The sequence below is a fragment of the Urocitellus parryii genome (assembly GCF_045843805.1).
Source record: "Urocitellus parryii isolate mUroPar1 chromosome 16 unlocalized genomic scaffold, mUroPar1.hap1 SUPER_16_unloc_1, whole genome shotgun sequence".
NCBI lineage: Eukaryota > Metazoa > Chordata > Mammalia > Rodentia > Sciuridae > Urocitellus > Urocitellus parryii.
Genome location: NW_027551779.1, coordinates 386,494 through 411,488, shown reverse-complemented (window position 1 = coordinate 411,488; position 24,995 = coordinate 386,494). Strand labels below are relative to the sequence as shown.

Sequence of the window (24,995 nt, the reverse complement as noted above, 5' to 3'; positions counted from 1 at the left end):
TATTTGCACAAGAGCAGTTTTTCATTTAATATAACCTACTGAATGCTCTCAAAATAATGCACTTTGTGAAAAATTCAAAGAGATAACTTATTACCTTTATATTAACAAACTTAAAGAATACGTTTTTCTTATGCCTTGGCTTCTTTTCACTTGATAAAATCAGGTTAGGACATAGTTTTATAGTTTCTTTATTCTTTTTTGGGGGGAGGGGCTATAATAGGGATCGGTCACAGTATCACTCAACCACAAAGCCATTTCTTCAGTCATGTTTTTTAGAAACAAGGTCTCAGTGAGTTGTATAGGTCCCTATTGATTTACTGAGTCTGTGTTTGAACTCGTGAATTTCTTGCCTCAGCCTCCCAAGCCATTGGGATTGCAGTCATGTGCCCCCACTCCCAATTTCTTCATTCGTTTGTAGTTGTTGCTTTCTTTTGTTACATAAATTCAAGTTTTAATAGTATGTTTAACAATATAGAGAAAAGCCAGTGTTGTAGGTAAGCAATTGAACATATCCATCAGAAAGTATATTTTATATTCACCATGGTGTATTACTCAGCCATCAATACAAACTCCTCTAATGGTCAGCAAAATAGATGAAATTGGATGATGTCATGCTAAGTGAAGAAATACACAATAGTGTCACATCTCATATGTTAACTAATATAATATTATGTGCAAGTACAATAGTGGTTAGTATGGCTGAGGAGTTTGTGGTTGGCATCAAGGTCAGAAGAGGGTGTTTGGATATTATAAATACATATATCTACATATATATAAATATCACATTGAATCCCATAAGTATGTGCAATTGCTATGTGTTGATAAAACCCATCATCTCTCATAATTATCAAATTCTGCACTAAGCACACAATCCTGCTGTCTTTTGGAATTCCAGTATATGATGCGATATTATTGATGATGCTCCCTGATAACAACCGGGTCTCCCCACACATCCATTCTATTTTCTTCCAGGCTCTGAACATAGAGTATACAATGTATTTCTGCATCTGGATAATCTCACTTAGCCTAAAGTCCTCCAGCTTGTCTGTGTTATTGGAGAATATTCTTTTGTTTCTGGGGTTTTGACCCAGGGTTGCCTTACCAGTGACAGAGATCCACCATCATTTTCTTTTTCAGTTTTAAGACAGAATGTTACCAAACTACTAAGGCTGGCCTTCACATTTTGGCAACACTGCAATATACATCATCCTTATTTTAAAGATAAGTAATAAGTGAGGTGTGGAGGCACATTTTTTTTTGTCATGCTAGGGACTCGATAGGCTGAGGGAGGAGAATCAGTATCTTGGAGCCAGCCTCACATCTTGGTGACACCCACTTCACCTTAAAAGACCTTGACTCAAAATAATTGTAAAAAAAACTGAAAAGGTTATATATGTATGTTGATACATTTTTGTGTAAACCCAATGATAAATCTCTTTTTCTCTATTATCGGTAATATACCATAGGTTCTTCTTCCTGAGTTACTCTTTGGAAATTTAGGTTGTGGATGTTACTGCAGTTAACTTGGGAGGGTAGATATTCCTAAAGATGGATTTTATTTCCTTCAATTGTTGAAGTGGTTAATGTCATCTGTCCATTTGAGTGGATTGAGATACCCAGAGAACTGGTGTGGAAGATCTCTGCAGCTGTCTGTGAGTGTGCTTCCAGAAGGCTGAGTCAGAAAGCATGGGGAATACCTGTATTAAATTATATATTGGTGTTAAATAGGTTTGATTTTTAAAAAAGCAAGAGAAGCAGTCACTCACTTATGCTCCAAGCTTCTTGAAGTCCCCTTTGGGGACTTGCACCATTGGCTATCCCGGGTTTTTTTTTTTTTTAATTTTATTTGTTTTAATTAGTTATCCATGACAGTAGAATGCATTTATATACTTTGATATATCATACATAGATGGTATATAATTGCTCATTTTTCTGAGTATACATATTGTAGAATCACATGAATCATACAGTCACATACATAAATAAAGTACTAATGTCTGTTTCATTCTCTTTCTTTTTCCCACATCCCCTGCCTTCCCCTTCTTTCACTTTCCTCTACCTAATGTAAGTTAATGCTATTCTTTTTTCTCTTGCATTACAATTCTTAATACACATATAAATCACAATTTTGTATCTTTTTTATGTAATGTATGTTGACACCCAATTCAAGTCTTTATAAATGTACTTTGGATGATGTTGTCCATTACATTCTACCATCCTTGCTAATCCCCGTCCCCCTCCCTTTTCCTCCCACTCCTCTGCCCTATCTAGAATTCATCTATTCCTCCTATGCTTCCCCTGCATACTCCACTATGAGTCAGCCCCCTTATGTGAGGGAAATATTCAGCATTTGTTTTTAGAGGGGGGGGCATTGGTAACTTCACTAATCATTATCTTTTCCAACTCCATCCATTTACATGCAAATGCCATGATTTTATTCTTGTATTGCTGAGTAAAATTCCATTGTGTATATATGCCACATTTTTTATCTATTCATCCACTGAAGGGATTCTGTGTTGGCTTCATAGTTTAGCTATTGTGACTTGTGGTGCCATAAACATTGATCTGGCTGTGTCCCTGTAGTATGTTGTTTTTAAACTTTTGTGCTTAGACTGAGGAGAGGGATAGGTGGGTCAAATTGAGGTTCCATTTCCATATTTCCAAGGAATGTCCATACTACTTTCCAAATTGGCTGCACCAATTTGCAGTCCCACCAGCAATGTATGAGTGTACCTTTTCCCCACATCCTCACCAACACTTATTGTTGTTTGTTTTTCATAATTGCTGCCATTCTGATGGAGTTAGATGAAATCTTAGAGTAGTTTTGATTTGCATTTCTCTGATTCCTAGAGATGATGAGCATTTTTTATATATTTATTGATTGTAAATCCTCTCCTGAGAAGTATCTGTTCAGGTCCTTAGCCCACTTGTTGACCAGGTTATTCGTTTTTTCATCTACCAGGATCATTTAAGTCCTCTATCCTCAACCACAGCTGCTTTATTTGCTTCCTCATATTGTGAAGCTTCCAGCTTCTTGGACTGAGCTGTTACCAGTTTCCCAGTGTTGCCATCCTGTAGGCAAACATTTGGTGACTATTCCTCTCATGATTATGTGAGTAAATAAAATAAGCTCCCTTCTGTATACACATGTACATTTTGTGTGTATTCTATTTTTTTTGAAGAATCCAAAAAATGCAGGCGTATTCTCAATGTCTGGGTCATATTGCATCTCTAGTTATAATTTTTTGAAAAAAACCTTATAGTTTTTTTTAATGTCTATTCAAATTTATATTCCTGGCAAGGATGTCCAAATGTTTCCTTTTCTGCATATCCACTACAGTATGTGTTACCTACCAACATTTTGAGGATTGAGTCCACAAGTGTGTGGTTATATCTCATTGTGATATAACGTGAAAGCATAAAAATTCCAGAATAAAATGAGAATTATTTTTGCCATTGGTGTTGGCAATGGTTTTAGATAGAATATGAAGAGACTGTACAAGGAAAAACAGCTGAGACTATATAAAGCTAAAAATGCTTCTATACAGCAAAGGAATCAATCAATGAATTGTAAAAGTAGACTGGGTTAAAGAAAACCGTTTCTGGCCCCATGTCTGAAAAAGCTCAACATCCAAAATATAAGAAACTTACACAACTCACCAAAATTTAATCTAAACCCCTCATAACCTAATTTAAATATGGTAAAATACTTAGATTCTGCCCTAAAAATTAAACAAGTGTGTAAAGACATATGAAAGTTACTCAAGATCACATATTAGGCTACATAAAATGAAAATTTAGCTTTTCTGCTTTATTTGTCTCACAGGATTATGGGTGCACACTCTCCATCCTTCACAGGGCATCTTGAGATCAATTAGCAAAATGCCAGGTTCTCATTTTCCCACATAATGCTTCTTCATTATTCCATCTTATGCCAAGAAAATCTCGAGTCTGGAAAACAACAAAATATAGATAAATTGCTAGATAATCATCAACTTTGAAAATTACTTCAGAAATCAATAAATACATTAGTAGACACAGATGTGAAGAAATATAAAATAGACCTACAAATCAAGATTTAACTTTACAGCTGCTCATAATAATACTTGCAGTTATGCTGATATGGGAGCATATGCCACTAATCTTCACTACCTCGAGGCCACAGCAGGAGGAGGATTTAGGCTAAAAAATTTGAGGCCAACCTGGCAAAAGCCCAGTGCTAAACATTGACCCACCAAAAAAACAAACAGTAATCACATTTTTAAAAAGGAGCCTTCACGGATGATTTCTATGAAACATAATAAGGATCAGAAAGAATAATTCATTATCACGTCTAAATGTAGAAGAAGAAAATTGACTAATTCTTTCTGTAAGGCCAGAAATACCAGCTAACACAGCATAAGAACGGAAATTGCATACCATCTTTTAATAGATGTTGACCCAGATATTCAAAACCGCTAGCAAACTGAGAACAACAACAAAAAGAATGATTGGACTTCATGACCAAGAGGGACACTGTCATATGGGAAGTTTCCAAAAATCATTTTGATAGAGCAAAGCTTTTGGCAAATCACTTACCAAATTACTGTAAAACTTATGGCCAATTATGACCAGAGGAAAATTCTTTTTCAATCCACTTAAAGGCAGCTATGAACTGTTTTCATACTTAATGGTGTGAACTGAAGTGTTTATCAATTTATTTTTAGGAAAAGAAAAAAAAATGTATGCTTTTCTAACTTCTAAATATTAGTTGAGAATATTAAATGGGATTTTATACATCAAAAATCTAATAGCATATGCAGATGATACTATTCTTTCTGTAATATTTCTAAGCAATTTCCATGAACTAATGAAACAGGAATTAGTTCAATAATGTCATGAGTTAAATGGTCAACATTAAATCATTTAAATTATATACAGTAGCAATGAGCAGTGTTAAAATCGAGGCACAATCCATTCACAAATATAGGGAAAACAATCTAAATGAAAGTATTAACAAAAGAATTGTTCACTGCAAAGTCAAAAATTAAGGTGAAAGTAAAATGCAAAAAAGATCATGGAAACAAAATGGGAAAACTGTTAATATTCAATGATTAAAATTTTGATTTTGGGTTTTAAGGGTTGATAGGCTACCTCCAGATTAGCACATGGGGTGAGGCCAGGCTTCCTCCTCTGATCTGATATGTATTCTATATATGTGAGTTAAGTTATTAATTGTGTTATTGAGCTCTATAGTTTCTTTATTCAACTTTTGTTAGGAAGATCTATCCAGTGGTGAGAGAGGTGTGTTAAAGTCACCCCAGATCACGTTGTGGTCAATTTCACTCTTGAACTTGAGAAGAGTTTGTTTGAACATAGGTGCCCCATTTTTGGAGGCATATATATTGATGGTTGTTACATCTTGTTGGCATATGGTTCCCTTGAGCAGTATGAGATGTTCTTCTTTATCTATTTTGATTAACTTTGGCTTGAAGTCTACTTTATGTAATATAAGAATGGAGACCCCTGCTTACTTTCAAGGTTCATGTGAGTGGTATGCTTTTTCCCAATCTTTCACCTTCAGTCTGTCTTTTCCAGAGTCTCCTGGGGGCAGAATATGGTTGGATTTTTTTTTAATACAGACTACTAGCCTATGTTTTTTGATTGGTGTGTTTAGGCCACTAACATTTAAGGTTACTATTGTGACATGGTTGTATTTCCAGCCATCCTTGTTTATTTTTGCTACTTGCCTTGAAGTGTTAATTATTCTTTAATTTTTAATTGGTATCTACATATAGGATCCAACATTTTAATTGAATATCTGTAGTATTCAAATCAGTGCAATTTCTACCTTCTAAAATATCATTTTGATGTTTGAAACCTGTGAAGTCATCTTAGAATGTCCAGAGTCTAATAATTACTTATACAATTCAAACTATGGGCTATAAAATCAAAGAGTTACTTTTCCCTCTTAACTGCTTTTTGACACTCCTTGCCAACTGTCTCTTAAAACAGATATAAAAAACTTTTCTCGTTTGTGGTTCTTTGTGATCAACTTTTTCAGCTTCAACATATGAGCGCAAACATACAGGATTTGTAAAATATGAAAAATCACTAGAAAAAGACAGTCTCCCATGGTAAATCCAGAAAAAAAGAATATAAATTTAAAAATTGAAAACTAGAATCCCAGTGCCTTGGGAGGCTAAAACAGGAGGTGGTGAGTTGAAATCCAGCAACAACAAGGCCATGAGCAACTTGGTGAGATGCTGTCTCAAAATAAAATACAAAACAGGAGTGGGGATGTGGCTCAATGGTTTAGTGCCCCTGAGTTTAATCCCTGGTACTCCCCAAATATTTTAGCGTTCACATTTAATCACTAGGCCTTAGTTATTTTGGGTGAGATCTATATATAAATGCCATATGCCAATTCTTATGAATTTATTTTATGTAAGTCAAATATTATATAAATATTTTTATAGTATAAGCTTAAATTGATCTATATTAGCATATAAAAAATAACTTAAAAATGCTTTTAGGTGAGGCTGAATGCCTGCAATCCCATCGGCTCAGCAGTCAGAGGATTACAAGGCCAAAGCTCAGTAAATTAGCAAGATTTTCTCCCAATATAAAAAAATGGCTGGTGAGATAGTTTAATGACTAAGTGCCCTGGGTTCAATCTGGGGTACAAAGGAAAGGAGGAGGGATTTAAAATTGGCTTGTCTCAACAACAAAAACAAATGTGAAATTTAAAACCAAAGACTGCATTCTATCACTTTCCTGTGACACACAGAATCTACTTTATTTCATTTTAAACATATGAATCTTACACAATCCAAGTTTTCTAACACTCAACAAATGATGTGTTTTAATCACGCGGGTCTCCAGGACATTGGATGAATTTAAGGTCAGTGTAGCTGAGGAATCTGCAGTTATACAAATTGGAGTGTGCAGGTGCCATGAATTTGCAGTAAGTGTCAAGAACTCATGGATGGATTGTTCATTGCCTTGAAACTGATGGAAAATTGTTTTCTGATTGTAAATTTATATATCAGTATTGGGAAAAACTTAGACCCTTTCCTGATAGTATGCTTCAAAGAAAGGGACACAATTTCATGCAATAATGAGGAGAATGATCTTCATACAGGTAATGGCCAGGAGAAAGCACAGTCTGGTCATTCTGCTAGCTCCAGTTTTGAACCACAATCATCTGTAAATGATGTGCATCAAGTATATATGGTTAAAATTGTGTAAATGTACCATGGTAGTGTTGTGAAGAAATATCTATAGTAATGTCCATGCTAAGGTATCATTGTTGTTAGGAAGCATCCTGGGGAATGGGAATGATTCATAGATGACTGAAATCCTGAGCTATGTACCTTCCCAGATGTGCACATTATGCCTGGCACAACATAGTCCAGGAGATCATGAGACATAACAGAAGCTCTCTGACATCAAGGAGGTAATCTGAGAAACACCCCTCAAACAAGTGTTTACAGAGTGATACTTCCAGCTTGGTCCATGGGTGCCCTATTGCACTGGGCACTCATGTCCTTTATGCACTGGAGAAATCAAGCTGCCCCCTAGAGTGGGCATTCTGTGTGGAAGTATATGTAAATCACAGGGAATCTAACACAGATTTCTGAAATAGGTTACATTTGGAGAATTCACATATGGTAAGAAGAAGGAAAGGCCAAATGAAGAGATGAGAAAAAAACAGATCACACATGAAAAAGAAATTTTCAAAAAAAATCACATTTTGTTTCTTAGAGCTGATAGTAAAGACTCCCTCTAGTATCTGGATCCAGGAAGGAGTCATGTTAGATATGGTGCTGTCACTAAAGTCAGGGGTGGCTGTAAGATACATGCACCATCATCTGTGTTGCAACCATCTAGTGAGGACTGCTCAGGCAGTTGACATGAGCTGGTGGTCAGGACAGAAGTAGAGAGAATTATAGGAGAAGGATACCCCGCTGCAAGTCAGGGTTATTGGGACCCTCTGGGTGGGCACATTCCAGGGTGAAAGTGAGAGGAAGAAGCATCTCTTCTCCCATATGCAGTGTGAGCACCATCCTGTTCATAACGGGAGAGGAAATAGGTTCTGTCACCCCTAACAACACATGTGCAGACTTACAGCTTGAGGTTGTCGTCATCTCACATCTCAGCTTTATCACTACTGCCAACCCTCCCCATGTCCTCTTGGTATTCACTAACAGACAAAAGGGAGATGGAGAATTGAGACTGGTCTTGCTTCAAGCAAGTGGACTGATGTCAGCCTCAGCAGAAACCTCTTACTTGTGGCTCTTTGTGTTTTGGGAATCCATAAATAGCACCAGGGAGAAATGACTAACACCTCAGAGAGGGCGACACCGTCACCCAGCCCCTCTGCTGCAAAACACACCCTCCAGTAACACAACGAGCAAACCCTGGGCAAGACATGACTGAATGGCAGCTCTTTGTGAGAAGTAGATATGAGAACCATGGGTTGCTTTTGTATATTTTCAGGGTTTGAAAATACAGCTCAGGTTTCACACACACACACATCTATGATATTCATATTACTATTATTTTAAATTTCTCCTGATAAAAGAAACTAGAAGAGAAATTGTTCTTTAAAGTCAAGAAAGAAAAAGCACCAGAGGTGCTTGTCTGTGGCCACAAGTGCATGGAGTACTGCATATAGGGCATAGGTTAAGGGCATCTCAGTGGCAGGCCACGCCCTATGCTAGGTATTTGAGTGGCAAACTGCTTACCCCATCAGCACAGCTCTGGGCACGAGGCGATGTGTTGCAGTCCCACTCTTTGATTGTTCACTTCAAGGACAGTTAGGAGACATTGCATTGGTGGCTGTCTATATTTTGCTTAGGTACTGCCTGAGTATATATACATGGTAACTGCACAATAAAATCAGCCTGCTTCCTGATTGGTCTCTGGAGGACTTGATTAGAGACTCTACAGCCACACTCTCCTCTACCTTGTTCTGTGGACCTCCTCAGGGATGAGAGAGCCCATGCACTTCCCTGCAGACCCCAAGCTCTCATTCTGGGAAACCTACATGTTCCTGCAGGAGGGTCTTTTTCCCCTGACTGATGTTGCGATGGAAGAGTCAAGTTCAGCTTTCAGCTTTCCTGCTTTATCTTGCTCTGTGTATCTTAGGGTCACATTTATCTGTGCATGCTAATGACATGAAAAATTGAATTTTGGAAAAAATTTGAAAGTGACCAGTGTAGGATGGGTTTCAAGTGTCCTGAATGTTCCTCTAAGCAAAATTAAACTAACACATTTCCATTATTAGATATTTCAAAAGCTTTTTAGTGATTAAAACAGATGGACTAATACATAAAAATCTTATTCCAAATTCTTGTGAATTATATTCTCAAGCCTATAATTTGGCACCATGAATTGGAACTTACCAACATATTTATTTGACTTTCTAAAATATTTAGTGTACTTCCTTCTCATCACGGTCCCTTGTATGACACTTACAAACTGAAAATTCTTAACCATGTGAGATTCCATTCTATTAATTGAGGTTTTGAACATAGAACCTCATTTCCCTCTAAAGATTTCAAAATGTACAATTACTCAAACCATACTTGTTCTATGAGTTATGAAGATGACCAAAGCAAGATTATCAATAAAAATATTAAAACTTATTAATTCTCTGTTAATAAGTATACAAATTTGTAGTGTTTAAAATCTCTACATGACATACAATATGTAAGTTATGTCCCATGAAGTTATTAAATTGAAAAATGAAGAAGTAAAGCTGACATTCCTTATAAGAAAAATTGACTCATTTTAGCAGGATCTCAAAGAAGCAAATATCTTTAGGAGACAATATCCTCATTACACCATACAGAACATGAACCTCTGGGCTCCAACAGTTCTAATGAGCCCAGAGGACCATGTTTGGTATGTTGCAATGAGAATGTTGTCTTCTAAAGATGTTTGCTTCTTTGAGAAGCAAAGAAGCTACTTGAAAAGCTCACTAGTAGATTGAATTTCCTCCTCCAATGCCCTTTTTAGAATCCACATTAACTCTGCATCTGAGGACACAGAGGTACTTTGTCACCTGAATAAGCTGAGCAGAGCACAAACACTTGTAAGTTTTATGGAAAGGATGTGTTTAAGTTCTGTCTCTGCAGATGTGTAATTTTAATGTCTATGGAAAGGCAAGAAGTTCCCACTGGAGAACACAGAACAGTGGCTTCCCCAGTGGGACATGTCATCTCTCTTAATTTTATTGTCTTATCTGATGTATAACAGCAATCCAAGAGATCTGGGATTCAAACTCTTAAAGTTTCCTGGACAGATCTGGAAGAGGATCTTGATTGAGATCATTTTCTCATGTTGATAAGGAAACTTAAATTACTCTAATTCTGGTCCTAAAATCAAATTAGTCCAAACCTGTCCCACAACTTATAATGCCTCTACTTTGATGTGAGGGACTCCTGGCAACCCCATAATTTCCCTTAAGCCCTGAACTGTGTGATGGGCCCCTCTTTCCTAGTTTGCACATGGAGCACACCTTCTTGGGGGTAGTGATTGTTTTCTATGTCATCCTTTCCAAAGTGACAGTCCTGTGGCTCAAGCTCTAAGTGAAATATTAAAACTAGGAAAAGAAGAGGAAGAGCTATAGGTCACATGTTATAGAAATCACAGGCACATGGAATCTAGTCAGAGTTGAGGCAGAGTCCGAGCTGGAGTCCACTCTAAGAAACCTACATGATCAACTCCACCTTCTCTGAGAGAAAACCATGTAAAAAGCAGGATCAGTCTCCTGGGTACTGTATAAAAATATACATAAAAGCATTAAAGTGCTATATTAAAAAAGGATCCACATTATCTGGAGTCAAAAGAAAGGACAGTCAATTTAAGCAGACCCAATAATGTTCCAGTTGTAGCAATAAGAAGATAGTTCTTGTTAACTGCCATTATCGACATGTGAAGGGTTAGTACAGGCATGATAATGAATGAAACATTTGATTTTTCTAGAGATTATTGCAAACTTGGACTAAATGGAAATATATAAAATGAAAACTAATATCCACAGACACAAATTCCTCATGAATGGGATGAGGGAGGTTGGAAAGCTGAAGAAGAAATTCACAATAATTGCCAAAGCATGAGACCTCCAAAGCCACATGAGAGGGAAACATAAAACAGGAAAAGGGTGCAAGTCATTGAACAAGTATTTCAGCATATGAACAGTTAGGAAAGACACTTCAAGGGTGGAGGAAAAGTATCCCCTCATGCAGCCCCCATCCTGGACCAGCCACATGAAAGTTTTGTGCCTTTGGTGAATTGGGCTCTGCCTTACTCCCTGGCATAACCTATTAATCACCAATGTGGCACCTGGAATACTGTCCCTCATATACACTCACCTCCTGGGAGGCTTCTGGAGTGAGCCATGGCAGAGGGTTGGCCAGTACTCCCAACTTTGTGGAGCCAAGAAGAGCTCTTTGGAGAGGTGGAAAATTGCAAACCACACCTTTGTTGTAATGTGGACATGCTGTGTAATTAGGTGTTGTTGAGTCCAATATCTTTATAGCCATGATTTTTCATAGAGAGGAAAATAATTTCATCTCTAATTGTGAGGATTAGGCCAAAACATACTGAACAAGTGGGTTCCAACCAGTTAAAGAAGGCTCTCTGGGGATCTGGGCATGGTGGTATTTGCCTGTAATCTCAGCAGCTTGGAAGTCTGAGGAAGGAGGGTCATGAGTTCATAGCCAGCCTCAGTGAAAAAAATTCACTAATCAGATCAGTGAGATCCTGTCTCTACATAAAATAAGAATACGGATGTGGCTCAGTGGTTGAGTGTTTCTGAGTTCAATCTTTGTCATCATACCCCCCCAAAAAAGAAGAATGTCTGGGGAGTGAGTCTCAGGCTTTGGATTTATAAGAGCTTTCATGGAGGTTCTAAAGTGTTCAACTAGTATAGAATAAGTGTTATGGGCCAAGCTCTGGGTTGGATGTGCATGCATTTGAATCCAGGCTTTTATATATATTATTGATTTGATGTTGATCTACTGATGGAATATTTCCTGCACAAGGCATGTATGTGCTTTATTTAAAGTCTGAAATAGTAGATATATATTTTAAATAAGCTGAAGCTACATATTGAAAAATAATAGTCATCAGAAAATCATGTATGTAAAGGTAGATCTTTTCATGACTCTTTAGAACATGTAGATCTATAAGGCAAGATAGTAAGAAAAACAATAAAACTGAAACATTCATGAACTTTGGATACCATTTAAAAATCTGAGGTAATGTTGGTCCACAATCTGACTTCTATAACAAGACCCCTACAGCACTAATATTAAAAATCAAGAATAAATAAAGGGGATAGATTCAAACTAAAAAGCTGCTTCTCAGCAAAAGAAACAATAATGTGAAGAAAGAACCTACAGATTTTATACAAATCTTTACCACACGTAATTCAGAAAAAGCACTAATGTCTAGGGTATATAAAGGATTCAAAATTTACACAAACAACAACAACAAAAAACAATTAACAAAAGGACTCAGTAACTGAACAGACAACTTCACAGAAGAAATATAAGCCATTAACAAATATATGAAAAAACATTCCACCTATCTAGCAATTAGGAAAATGTAAATCAAAGTTATTTTAACATTTTATGTCACTTCAGTCAGAATGGCAATCATTGATAATACAGGCAACGATAAATGTTGGTGAGGTTGTGGGGAAAAAGGAACACTCACACATTGCTCATGAGATTGACTCTAAATTGGTGCAACCACCATGGAAAGCAGTATGGAGACGCCTTGAAAAACCAGAATGGAACCATCATTTGACCCAGGTATCCCTCTCTTTGGACTATACCCAAAGGACTTAAAAGCAGCATACTAGAGGGAAACACCTGCACCAATGTTTATAGCAGCACAATTCACAATAGATAAACCACAGACCAACCTATGTTTCCTTCAACAGATGAATGGATAAATTATATATATATATAATTTCCCCCACCAATGCAATATTACTTATCTTTAAAGATGCATAAAACTATGCCATTTTGTGGTAAAAGGATAGAGTTGAAGAATATCATGCTAAGTGAAATAAGCCCCACCCCCACTCCCCCCCCACAGAAACAGGAAGGCCAAATGTTCTCTCCAATAAGTGTATGCTAATTCACAATGGGGGTGGGAAAAATAGTCAGTTAGATTAAGTAGAGATGATTTCAGGGAGAGGAGGGAATATGGGAAGAGAAATGATAGTAGAATGAAATAGACATTACATATAAACCGTAATATATAGGATTCTAAATCACTCAACAAGGGGGGGAATAGAAATTCAGTGGATTAGACAAAGTTGGATTGAAGAGAAGAAAGGGGAAATAGGAGTACAAATGACAGTAGAATGAATCAGACACAACTTTTCAATATATATATATATATATATATATATATATATATATATATATATATATATATATATATAAATACACCACCAGGGAAGGTCCACACCATGTACACCTCAAGAATGAAATGCTAACTAAAATGAGTTTTAGTCCATGTATAATATTTCAAAATTTGCACTACTATCATGTATACCTAGAAAGAGTAAGAAATTTTAAAAATGACAAAGGAAAATTTGTATACCTAGAACAAATTTTAACATTACCATTCATTAAGGTTAAATAAAAGTATAAAAGAGTACCTTGAGCCCATACAAAACAACAATGGTAAATAGAGTTGCCCAAGTAAGTCTGCGCAACTAGCTATAATCACAAAATATTTGGCTTTCAACTCTTTTCTATTTGTTTTACAAAGCAGCATAAGAACAATACTAACAAGTTGAGCAGAGAGGAAACATTACATAGCAGTGTTATGAATACTATGAATAGTGCTGTGGGCACTCAAATAAAGCATTCTCAATTTCATCCCCCATGAAATAAAAAATCATGTAGTTGAAAGATACACTACTTACCGATGAGATGACACATCCATGTGTTTGTGACATTCAGTATGTGGGCAGCTGCTCAACTTCGCAGGTCAGATCCAATAGATAAGAAAGACACTCTCTTCACACAGGACAGTGTTTCCTTGAATAATACTATGAAAGCAAGAGAGAAAGAAAAAGTGATAGACATAGGCAACTGTATTGCCAGACTAGGAAAACCCCAACACTGAACCTATGTACTAGGGAGTCCCAAAGAGCTTTTCAGCGTCCTGACTGGGAAGTGCTGGGCAGAGCATCCTCTCCACAGGTGAGAGTCTGAAGTCTTGTTCTAACTTGTATTGAATGTGAGGCCAAATAAACAAGTTAGAACAAAGAAAATTTCATTCTAACATCTTGCATGACCTGGTGATCCCCTGAAGAACACCAAGTCCTCCCAAGAACAGGTCAGATCCTAGAGGAGGGAGTGATAGCCTTAAGATGACAAAATAAATTGGGATTCCAATGAGTGAGCCACCAAGCCAGATGCATTAAGAAATCAGCATTCTTTAGCTGTTTCATCAAGTTTGCAGACATCATTCAATCAAGAAAAGGGAAGATCTTTAGTAATTTCCCTAGACCTCTAGGACTGAATCTTCCTTCCTGGCCTTATAAATAGTTTAAACTCTCATATGTAAAATGGACTCTCATATGTAAAACTCTCATATGAGACTTTAAACTATTTATAATGTGGAGATAAGCATGAAACCTAGAGATTTACCATTTGGAATAAAGAATAGTGTGAATATTATTCTCCTAGAACTCATCATTATATTTCAATATTTATTTTCCCAAATAAAGTTAAATGAAATGTTTGGTGGCTGGTGTTTTGTTGACCCAAAAGGCTAACATATGAAGAGAATATTCTGTTTTTACCTTTTAAATAGAACTTGTAGACGATAGTCTAGAGGTTTATTTCAATCAAAATTGTGTTCCTCTCTCTGTGGTGTCATGGGCTCTTGGAGCTTTAAGATCTGAGGAGGGACATGGTTAGTTTAGAGTATCTTATAATTACTGGGTTTCAGAGGGTTATGGGAGACCATGACACATGCTATCTATTGTATAATCCAATAAGTATAACAAATATTATATTTTAAGTTATTAAGTAGAACCAAAGGGTCTACAAAATCAAAATATATAATGAAATAAAAAATGTGGGGCATAAATGCTCCTACAGTATATCTTTACCTTTTTACTGTCATCATTTTACATGTTTTTAGTTAAATTTTCTACTGGGTATTCAAAACTAAAGAGGTGGTGCCAAATTGTGTTGCTTTTCCTACACTAGCTGTGAGTATAGTCACCTCAGTGATGAACATCATAGAATTCATGAGGAACTGCATGGTTTCTTCAGTCCAAGAGTCAGGATGGCCCTATGGACCATGTGGATTCTCCAGGAAACATTAAGACTATTTCCCCTTTCAGCAATCCTCCTTTATTGCCTGAATACGCACATTGACTCCTTTTCTCTAGGGTCTTTCTCCTCTCCCTGATTGGGCTTGTATAACTCTCCAGAGTTGTAGATCCCTTATTGCGTACTGCTACTCTATAAGGTGAAATGTTAAACTCATAATTCAAACTAGGGATGTCTGGGCATTATTTTTGTATCCTACGTCCTTCCTATAACTGTCTTAATTTTCCCATAATTACAAACAAGAGAGTATATTATTTACATTAATAATATTATCCAAATAATACTTGATTAAACATATTAAATAATTCATGGAGATGTCATATCATTATTTACCCAACAGAATGTTTTACTGTTGCATCGATCCATTAGCAAAGTGAATAGTGGGAGATGTGTGCTGTAATAACATCATTAAATGAATGACAAGGTTAACATTAAGAAATTCACACTTTATTTAGCAACAAATTGCATCTGTAATGAAATATATGTAAAAACGCTCTGTAAAACTTGCATGGTGGACCATGCCATGGCCCTAGGGATGTGAGAAGCTTTGCAAGTTCAAAGTCAGGCTCCATAAATTGGTGAGAACCTATGCAACTTAGCAAACCATATCTCTAAATAAAAAGAAAAAAAATCTGAGGATGCGATTTACTGCTTAAGTGCCCCTAAGTTTAAGGGGCTCTGAAAATTTTAAATTTTAAATTTCATATAAATCTTAAGAGACTTCTGAAATAATCAACTCTGAGTATTATTATTTCTCCAGTTGTGAAAAATGAGACTCTTTAGTAATTGTTGATTTATACTAAAATTATATCCTTTTAGGGATGCACAATTCTATACTTGTATTTCCTTATTTCTACAATATCAGCTAAAGATGTTAAGAAAATTTTCAGCAAATGTGAAAAGCAATTGCCCATTTTGTACATTTAAATGATTTTTTTCCCTCCTAGGTCCCAAATACTTCAAGGGATGGGCTATAGATATGAAACATACTACCATCTTTATATTTGTCAAGGTGTTTTTGTAAATATTTTGCTGTTATCTAAGGTACACACTTTGGACAGATGCTACTCCACATTTGCTACAGATATGAGGTCAGTAATAAAAAATGTCAGAAATTTGAATAGAGTCTTAGACACATTCTTTGGGTTTCTATATGCTACAAATCCTCCAGTGTTTTAAAAATGTTGGATCAATGGCCAAAAATTTTTCCGTACATCCTCTCACTTGTATGAATTCTGAGGTGCTGAGTAGGGTGTGAACAACTATTGGAGACTCTGTCACCTATTTTACATTTATATGATTTCTGTGCTATCATATCTCTGGTGTGAAATAGTGTTGAACTACTGTGAAATAGGGTTGATTCATCCTTAAAGACGCTGATGCAATGTTTTCGTTGTAAAACTTCTCTCCAGTATAAAATCTATTACGTTTAATAAGATGTGATCTTCAATATTAAAAGCTTTGCATTCTTCACATTTATAGGACTTCTCTCTAGTATGGATTGTCTTGTGTTGAGTAAGTGATGATTGTTGATTAAAATCTTTGCCACATTCTCTACATTTGTAGGGCTTCTCTCCTGTGTGGATTCTCAGGTGCCGAGTAAGTACTATTTTTTGATGAAAACTTTTGCCACATTCTTTACATTTGTAGGGCTTCTCTCCAGTGTGAATTCGCTGGTGCTGAGTAAGTGATGATATGCGATTAAAACTCTGGTCACACTCTTTATACTTGTAGGGCTTCTCTTCAGTGTGGATTCGCTGGTGATGAGTAAGTGATGATTTTTGACGGAAACTTTTGCCACACACTGTACATTTGTAGGGCTTCTCTCCAGTGTGGATTCGCTGGTGCTTAGTAAGTGATGATTTTTGACTGAAACTCTTGCCACACACTGGACATTTGTAGAGCTTCTCTCCAGTATGAATCCTGATGTGGTAATAGAGATGTGAGTTTGTATTAAAACTTTTGCCACACACTTTACATTTGTAGGGCTTCTCTCCAGTATGAATACTTTTGTGCCAATTATGCTGTGAGATGCTATTAAAAGCTTTGCCACATTCCTCACAGCTGTATGGCTTCTCTCCAATGTGAATTCGCTGGTGGTAAGTAAGTGATGATGCGTGAGTAAAACTCTTGCCACACACTTTACATTTGTAGGGCTTCTCTCCAGTGTGGATTCGCTGGTGCTGAGTAAAGTGATGATTTCTCACTAAAATTCTTGCCACACACATTACATTTGTAGGGCTTCTCTCCAGTATGAATCCTGTTGTGGCAATCAAGATTTGATTTTCTATTAAAACTCTTGCCACACACTTTATATTTGTAGGGCTTCTCTCCAGTATGAATCCTGTTGTGGTGATCAAGATTTGAGTTTCTATTAAAACTCTTGCCACACACTTTATATTTGTAGGGCTTCTCTCCAGTATGAATCCTGTTGTGGTGATCAAGATTTGAGTTTCTATTAAAACTCATGCCACACACTTTACATTTGTAGGGCTTCTCTTCAGTATGAACTCCCTGGTAGTTTTTAAGGCTTGGTTTTTGAGTGAAACCTTTGCAAAATTGTTTACATATGTACAGCATCACTCCAGGGTTTGTCCACTGGTGACAAATAAGATTGGAGCTTTTATTAGAAGTTTTGTCACATTCTTTGCATTTGCATGGCATATCTTCTGTATGAACACTGTGATGTTGAGTAAAGTTCTTGAGTGCATTGCATTCTACACATTGGTAGGTCTTCTCTGCAGAATAATTTTTTTGGTGTTGAGTAAGGGTTGAAAAACTTTTTAAGGCTTTCCCACACTTTTTACATTTACAGGTCTCTCCTTCAGTCTAAATCCTCTGACACTTAACAAGTTGTAACTTTTCACTAAAAGTTTTTTCACATACTTTAAATTTGTAGAATTTATCACTGTCATAGTATCTGCTGTGTTAAAAAATATATCAAAGCATTTGCTTGCTCAATATCTTCTATATTTATAGGGCTCTCTTTCTCTATAAATTTTCTTGTATTAAGCAAGCTCTGTACTGTGGTTAAGAGCCCTTTCACATATCTTACACTTACAGGGTTTGTCTTGGCTATGAATATATTAATGAATACTAGTTTTTGATCACTAAAGCAAGACTTTCCTACATTTTTCATCTTGGAAAATTTCCTTTAGACAAGGACTAGGATTTCTCTATATTCATAATTTTATCACCAATGTAAATATACTGGTCATTACTCATGGTAGAGACATGGCTTGTTGTGTTACTTATAGCATTATCTATATAGTGCACTTTCCAGAAATCTGTGTCAGAATTGTCATTGAGCAATAGTGGGGAAGTAGAAACTTTTCTACAATTCTTAATATTGTCCATTTGGGAACAAGCAGAAATTAATCTTTTGTTTCAGAAAATATGGACATTTTATAAAGAAATTCCCAAAAGGATCACTTTTAGAAATATCTTTTCTGTGCAAATGTTTGACTGGAATTTTAAATCATTGCTACTTTTATAATTGGCCAAGTTAAAAACTGATGCATTGACTAGATTTCAAATTTTCCACATTGCCTTTCAGTTCAAATATGGCTGTGGATTTATTCTTAAAGACATATAAACTCCTCAAAATAATTGGAATGCATTGAATTTTTGTTTCAGATATTAATTTTCTCTGGTGTCTTTTGACCATAAAATTTTTATCATAAATAGGGACTACTGATTGATTTTGTCTATTATAATACAATTTTTGAACTTTACTCTCACCTATATTTTCCCATTGTTTTCTTGGTTGTAAATAGTCAAAGTCACACTTTCCATATCTTCCCTCTGTCTCTTTTATTCCCTGCTCTGGGAAAATTTGTTGAGGATGATGAGAAGTCATGGCTGTAATAAATAAAACAACAAACATGTTTACTTACTGGAATGGGCTGAGTATATTTTGCAAACCTAAGAAATTACAGCAAAAAATAACATCATTAGGGGAGTGGATTATTAAATCCAAGTCCATCATTACTGTAGAAATATATAAATCAAATAAAAATACACACAGAATATTACTTTGAAGATTTTCCTAATCATCTTTGTGTTCACAGTATCCAAGATGAGTACATTACTCTGGAGAGTAATATAGTAGAGAAAAATACATTGTGTTACACAAAGAGTTTCCTCCTTCAGTATATATTTTCAAAATCTACCGACTTTCTTCTGTTTCATTAAAATATAAAAATATGAAACATGTGAATATTTGGGGACTGTTCAAAAAGGTGTTCCTGCTTACCAACAGAAAAAAAAAACATGGCTAAATCAACTGTAAGCAAACTTATGAATTACTCAAAGGGAACAGTCAATTATTATTTACAAGAAGTTTACTGAGCTAAACCAGCACACAAAAAAACAGAATAAAAATTAGTCAAGAATTTTTAATAGTAATAAGCAGAAAATGTATGTTGAAAGACTTTTTTTAGAAAACGTCTGAAAGAGTCAGGGGATGTTGTACATAGAAACATAGGAGGTTGAGCTAGAGCATCAAAATTTGAAGGCCAGAAAATGTAAAAAATGCGAAGTGCTAAATCACCCTTTAGTTCTATTTCCAATACTAATAAACACATCTTTGAAAATAGAAAAAATGAACATCCAAGTAGCTCAGTTTTCTCCAAGTTGTAAAGACTCAAAGTAGGTTGTAATCCAAGTTTTAAAACTCAGAATACTGAGAGCATCCAAGAGAAATAGATGGTCACCTAGAAATGTGTAACTATATAATTGTGAAATCCTTAGTTGAATCCTCAAAACACAGGAAGGAATTTGAGTCTATCCATATTCAAGGGATGAAAGAATAAAATTATCAACCAAGACATTATATTCACAGCTACTACCTTTCAAAAGAAAAGGAAAATGAAGACTTTAAACATATAAAAATACACACTATTCATCAACACTGGATATGTTCTCCAAAAATTACTAAAGGTAATCCTTCATAATAAAATGTAAGTGCACAGCATCATAAGTCATATGAAATTTTAAACATTTCTTGGAAAAAACAATTCTATTTTAATGTAATGATTGGTCTCCAAACATGTAATTTTGCACAAATTTGAAAGGAAAAAAGCATAACAACAATACTTTTAATAGTATCTTGAACAATAATATAATTTTAAAAGGACACATAAGTATATTCAGTTTTTTTTAATAAAGTGAAGTCAAGTTGATACTCATACAAAGTATGAGTACGAGATTCTTCATTTTTAGAGTTTTTTGTTGGCAACTGCAAGATTCCAAAATTCTGATAAAAACAAAACAAAACTTAGATATCTGAATTAACTCTAAATATTGCAACTGTAGGTAGTCTACAGGATACTCTAAATCTAAGAACACACACATACTGAAAGGAAAAGCATATAATAATAAAAAATACAAAAGTGATCTAACAAAACCTCTGCTGTCTAAATTATAGTACACAAAACATAGTTTAAGACAGTTATAGGACATAAAAGACTTTTTAAATTAAAAAAAAACTTTGAAAAGAGGCAAAAGAGAGAAAAGGACCCTTTCCCTAGGTTCTGAATGAAGAGTAAATACATTTGCTACATACTTCATAATTCCCAAACACACAAGGAAAACACTGAGAGGGTTGAATGAAAACAAAGAATCACTGTCATACTAAGAGACATAAATCCCCACTTACTGAAAAGGGAAATACAGTGAAGCAAAATGGTAATTGCAAAGCATAATACTTTGAAAATATTTTGAAACAACTATAGACCTATAGAATCCCTGTTCTTAATCACAAGTGGGATATTATGCTGATTATATCAATTTTATATATTAAAACAAAGGTTAATAAATATTTAAGTGATAGTTATTTTGTAACCAACATGGAATAAATATTTGAAATCAAAAGTGGTAGGGATTTTCAAAAATCCCTAAATATGTGTCAGTTGATTGAAAACTCTTGGGCATGCTGTTGTTCAAAATTGAAAGATAAAATTTAAAGATGTTTATACTACTTAAAGTTAACTAGAGGCACCATGTAGTATTTGTCAACCTCCCATTGTTAAAGAAATATTTTGCAGAGAAATCTATCCTTTAAATTGTATGAATAGCCCCCAAAATACAAATAAGACTATTTCCCTGCTAAAAACATATACTAAAAGTTACAGCATTCAATTGTAAATGCAAACATGGAGTCAGGTAGATGGAGTTATTAGTGAGTGTGGCAATAAGCCCTCAAATCAATAGCAAATTAAAAACATAGCACACCAGTGTTGTTACATTGTTATTCAACAGAGCCATCATGGGGGACGCAAACTAAATATAGGCTTCCTCCCCTACCTCAACTATGTCCTCTGCTATACGCTGGCCACAGGAGTTGACATCACTGCAATCCTCTAAGTCAACAATATATCAAGTGAAAGATATATATCATGCCACCAAAGGAAAACATTAAGGATGAAAGGAAACGTCATTAACATTTTCTTGTCAGCACCAAGAACTACCCCATCTTTTTTATTGAAAGCATAAATCTGCAACACATTCTTGTGGAGAAGTTCCCAAAAGATATACTTCAAGGGAAGAAAACTAAATGATGGTAATTAGGAATTTTGAAGGAAAGATATGCTCACCCACAAAGACTAGGTTGCTGTAGTTCTCCGACATCACGTCTCTATATAAATTCTGCTGAGCAGGATCTAGGCACTCCCATTCCTCCTTAGAGAAATCAGTAGCCACATCCCCGAATGTTAATGGCTCCTGAAACAAAAATTGTTAGATAAATTGAACATGGACCAAATCATTATTCAATTTTACTTTGAATTAAGAGTTAGTAGAACTGACTGTCATGTAGGAAAGTGACTTTATATATGTAATAAGATATTTTCCATTATCTAATTCAGAGGAAAATACATAAGTCCAAAAACAGTATATATATTCCATATCAGAGTGAAGTGAAGGATATATACCATAAACCAAGCACATAATAAAAGCCCAACTCCTACCTTTTCTGCCATAAGTGAATGTGAAATTTGGTGGACATTCCAGATGCAGATCAGACTTGTCAAAGATATTCTCATAAGGACATTGTGCACAAGGGAGACAAAAACGACTGGTAAAAACTTTTGAAAACAGTCTGGTTCCTATTCTCTCTGCTTTCCATCCATGAGATAGATTGAGATCCCCAGTACAATTAGTTTCAAATATCATCCATGACACATTTCCAATGTGTAAAATGTTCATAAAATATTAATGTTTGGAGACATGTAAAGTGACACTTCCACCTTGTGAAAAGACAAACTTGAAATATTTCAAGTACTATAAGCAGTTCAATGAGTGAATCAATTTGGTACAATAGAATGAACAATGGGTTACAGAAGACTTTAGGGGGAGATTAAAAAATTCTTAGAGGTAAACAAGAACATAGACACAACATATCAAAATCTCTTGGACACTATGAAAGCAGTACTAAGAGTAAACTTCATTGCATGGAGTTCATTCCTTAAAAAAAGAAAAAGTCAATAATTGATCTCATACTTCATCTCAAAGCCGTAGAAGAACAAATCAACAGCAAAAGCAGTAGGAGGCAGGAAATAATTAAAATTAGAACTGAAATTAAATTAAAAGAAACAAAATTACACCTTGACAAAAAGTTGGTTCTCTGACAGACCCTATGCTAATGAAGAGAAGGAGAGAGATAATTCAAATGACCAGCATACATGATCAAAAAGGCAATATCCCAACAGACACCTCAGAAATAGAGAGGATATTTAGAAATTGTCTTGAAAATGTATACCCCCCAATAATAGAAGACATTGAAGGCATCAACAAATTTCTTAAGTCATATGATATGCCCAGATTGAATCAGGAATTCAATTTAAACAGACCAATATTAAATTATGAAATACAAGATGCCATCAGAAGCTTATCAACCAAGAAAAGCCCAGGCCCAATAGGATACACTGCCGAGTTAAACAAGACCTTTAAAGAAGAAATTTAAAATATCAATATTCAATTAATTTCAGAAAATACAGAGAGAAGCATCACTTCCAAACTGATTCAATGAGGCCAATATCACCCTGATCCCCAAATCAGGCAGGGACAAATGAAAGAAAGAAAACTTCAGGCCAATATCTCGAATGAACATAGATGCAAAAATTCTGAATAAAATTCTGCCAAATTAAATACAAAAACATATTAAAAAGGTCGTGCCCCAAGATCAAGTGGTGTTTGTCCAGGAATACAGGGTTGGTTCAACATATAGAAATCAATAAAGGTAATTCATCACATCAATGGACTTAAAAATAAGAATCATATGATCATCTCAAGAGACACAGAAAAACCATTTGACAAAATACCACACCTATTCATGTTCAAAAAATTAGAAAAACTTGAGATAAGAGGAACATACCTCAACATCATACTGGCTCTCTACATTAAGCCTAAGGCCAACATCAACAACAAGGAAAACTGTATAGAGATTCCTTGGAAATCTGGGAATGAAAAAACCATTTGACCCAGCTATTCCTCTTCTCAGACTATACTCAAAGGACTTGAAAACAGCATACTACAGGGTCACAGCCATGTTAATGTTTATGGCAGCACAATGCAAAATAGCAAACTGTGGAGTTAACCCAGATGCCCTTCAGTGGATGAATGGATAAAAATATGGGGCATATAAACACAATGCAATTTTACTCAGCAATAATAAAATCATGGCAATTGAAGGTAAATGGATGGTATTGGAGAAGTGAAGTTAGGCAAAACCAAAATATAAATGTTGAATGGTTTCTCTGATATAAGGAGGCTGAGTATAATGGGGTAGGGAGGGGGGCATGGGAGGAATAGATGAATTCTACATAGGGCAGAGGGGTTGGAGGGGAGGGGAAGAGGCAGGGGATTAGCAGTGATTGCGGAATGTGATGACACCATTATCCAAAGTACATGTATGAAGATCCAAATTGGTGCCAACATACCTTATATACAACCAGAGATATGAAAAATCGTTATATATATATGGGTATTAGAGTTGTATTGCAGAAAGAATGAGTACATATATAATGGCATAAATTAGCATGAATATACTTTCTGTAAGGAGATACGAAAAATTGAGCTCTATGTGTGTATAAGAATTGTAATGCATTCCACTGTTGTCATATATTTTAAAAAATACATGTCATGTATTTAAAAACAAGACATTGTCCAGTGATATAGGGTTGGTTCAACATATTGAAATCAATAAAGGTAATTCATCACATCAATACACTTAAAATTAAGAATCATATGATCATCTCTAGAGACACAGAAAAACCATTTCACAAAATACAGCACCATTTCATGTTCAAAAGATTAGAAATTGAGATAACAGGAACATACTCAACATCATACTGGCTCTCTACATTAAGCTTAAGGCCAACATCATTCTAAAGGGAGAAAAACTAAAGGTATTCCCTCTAAAAACTGCAACAAGACAGGGATGCTGTCTCTCACCATTTCTATTCAACATATTTCTTGAAACACTGTCCAGAGCAATTAGACAGACAAAAGAAATTAAAGGAATAACTACAGGAAAAGAAATAAATTAGCACTATTTGCTGACAATAAAATTCTATACCCAGAAAAGCCCAAAAGCACCACCAGAAAACTTCTAGAACTAAAAAATGAATTCAG

General features: G+C 35.4%; 1 protein-coding gene across 1 annotated transcript; it reads right to left on the bottom strand.

Moving 5' to 3' along the window:
• Positions 1–16,729: 16,729 nt before the first annotated feature.
• LOC144251499 (uncharacterized) lies at positions 16,730–17,942 on the bottom strand. The gene is given in 2 exon segments (XM_077794374.1): positions 16,730–17,557; positions 17,559–17,942. Coding segments are annotated over 2 exon segments (1,212 nt in total).
• Positions 17,943–24,995: the final 7,053 nt, after the last annotated feature.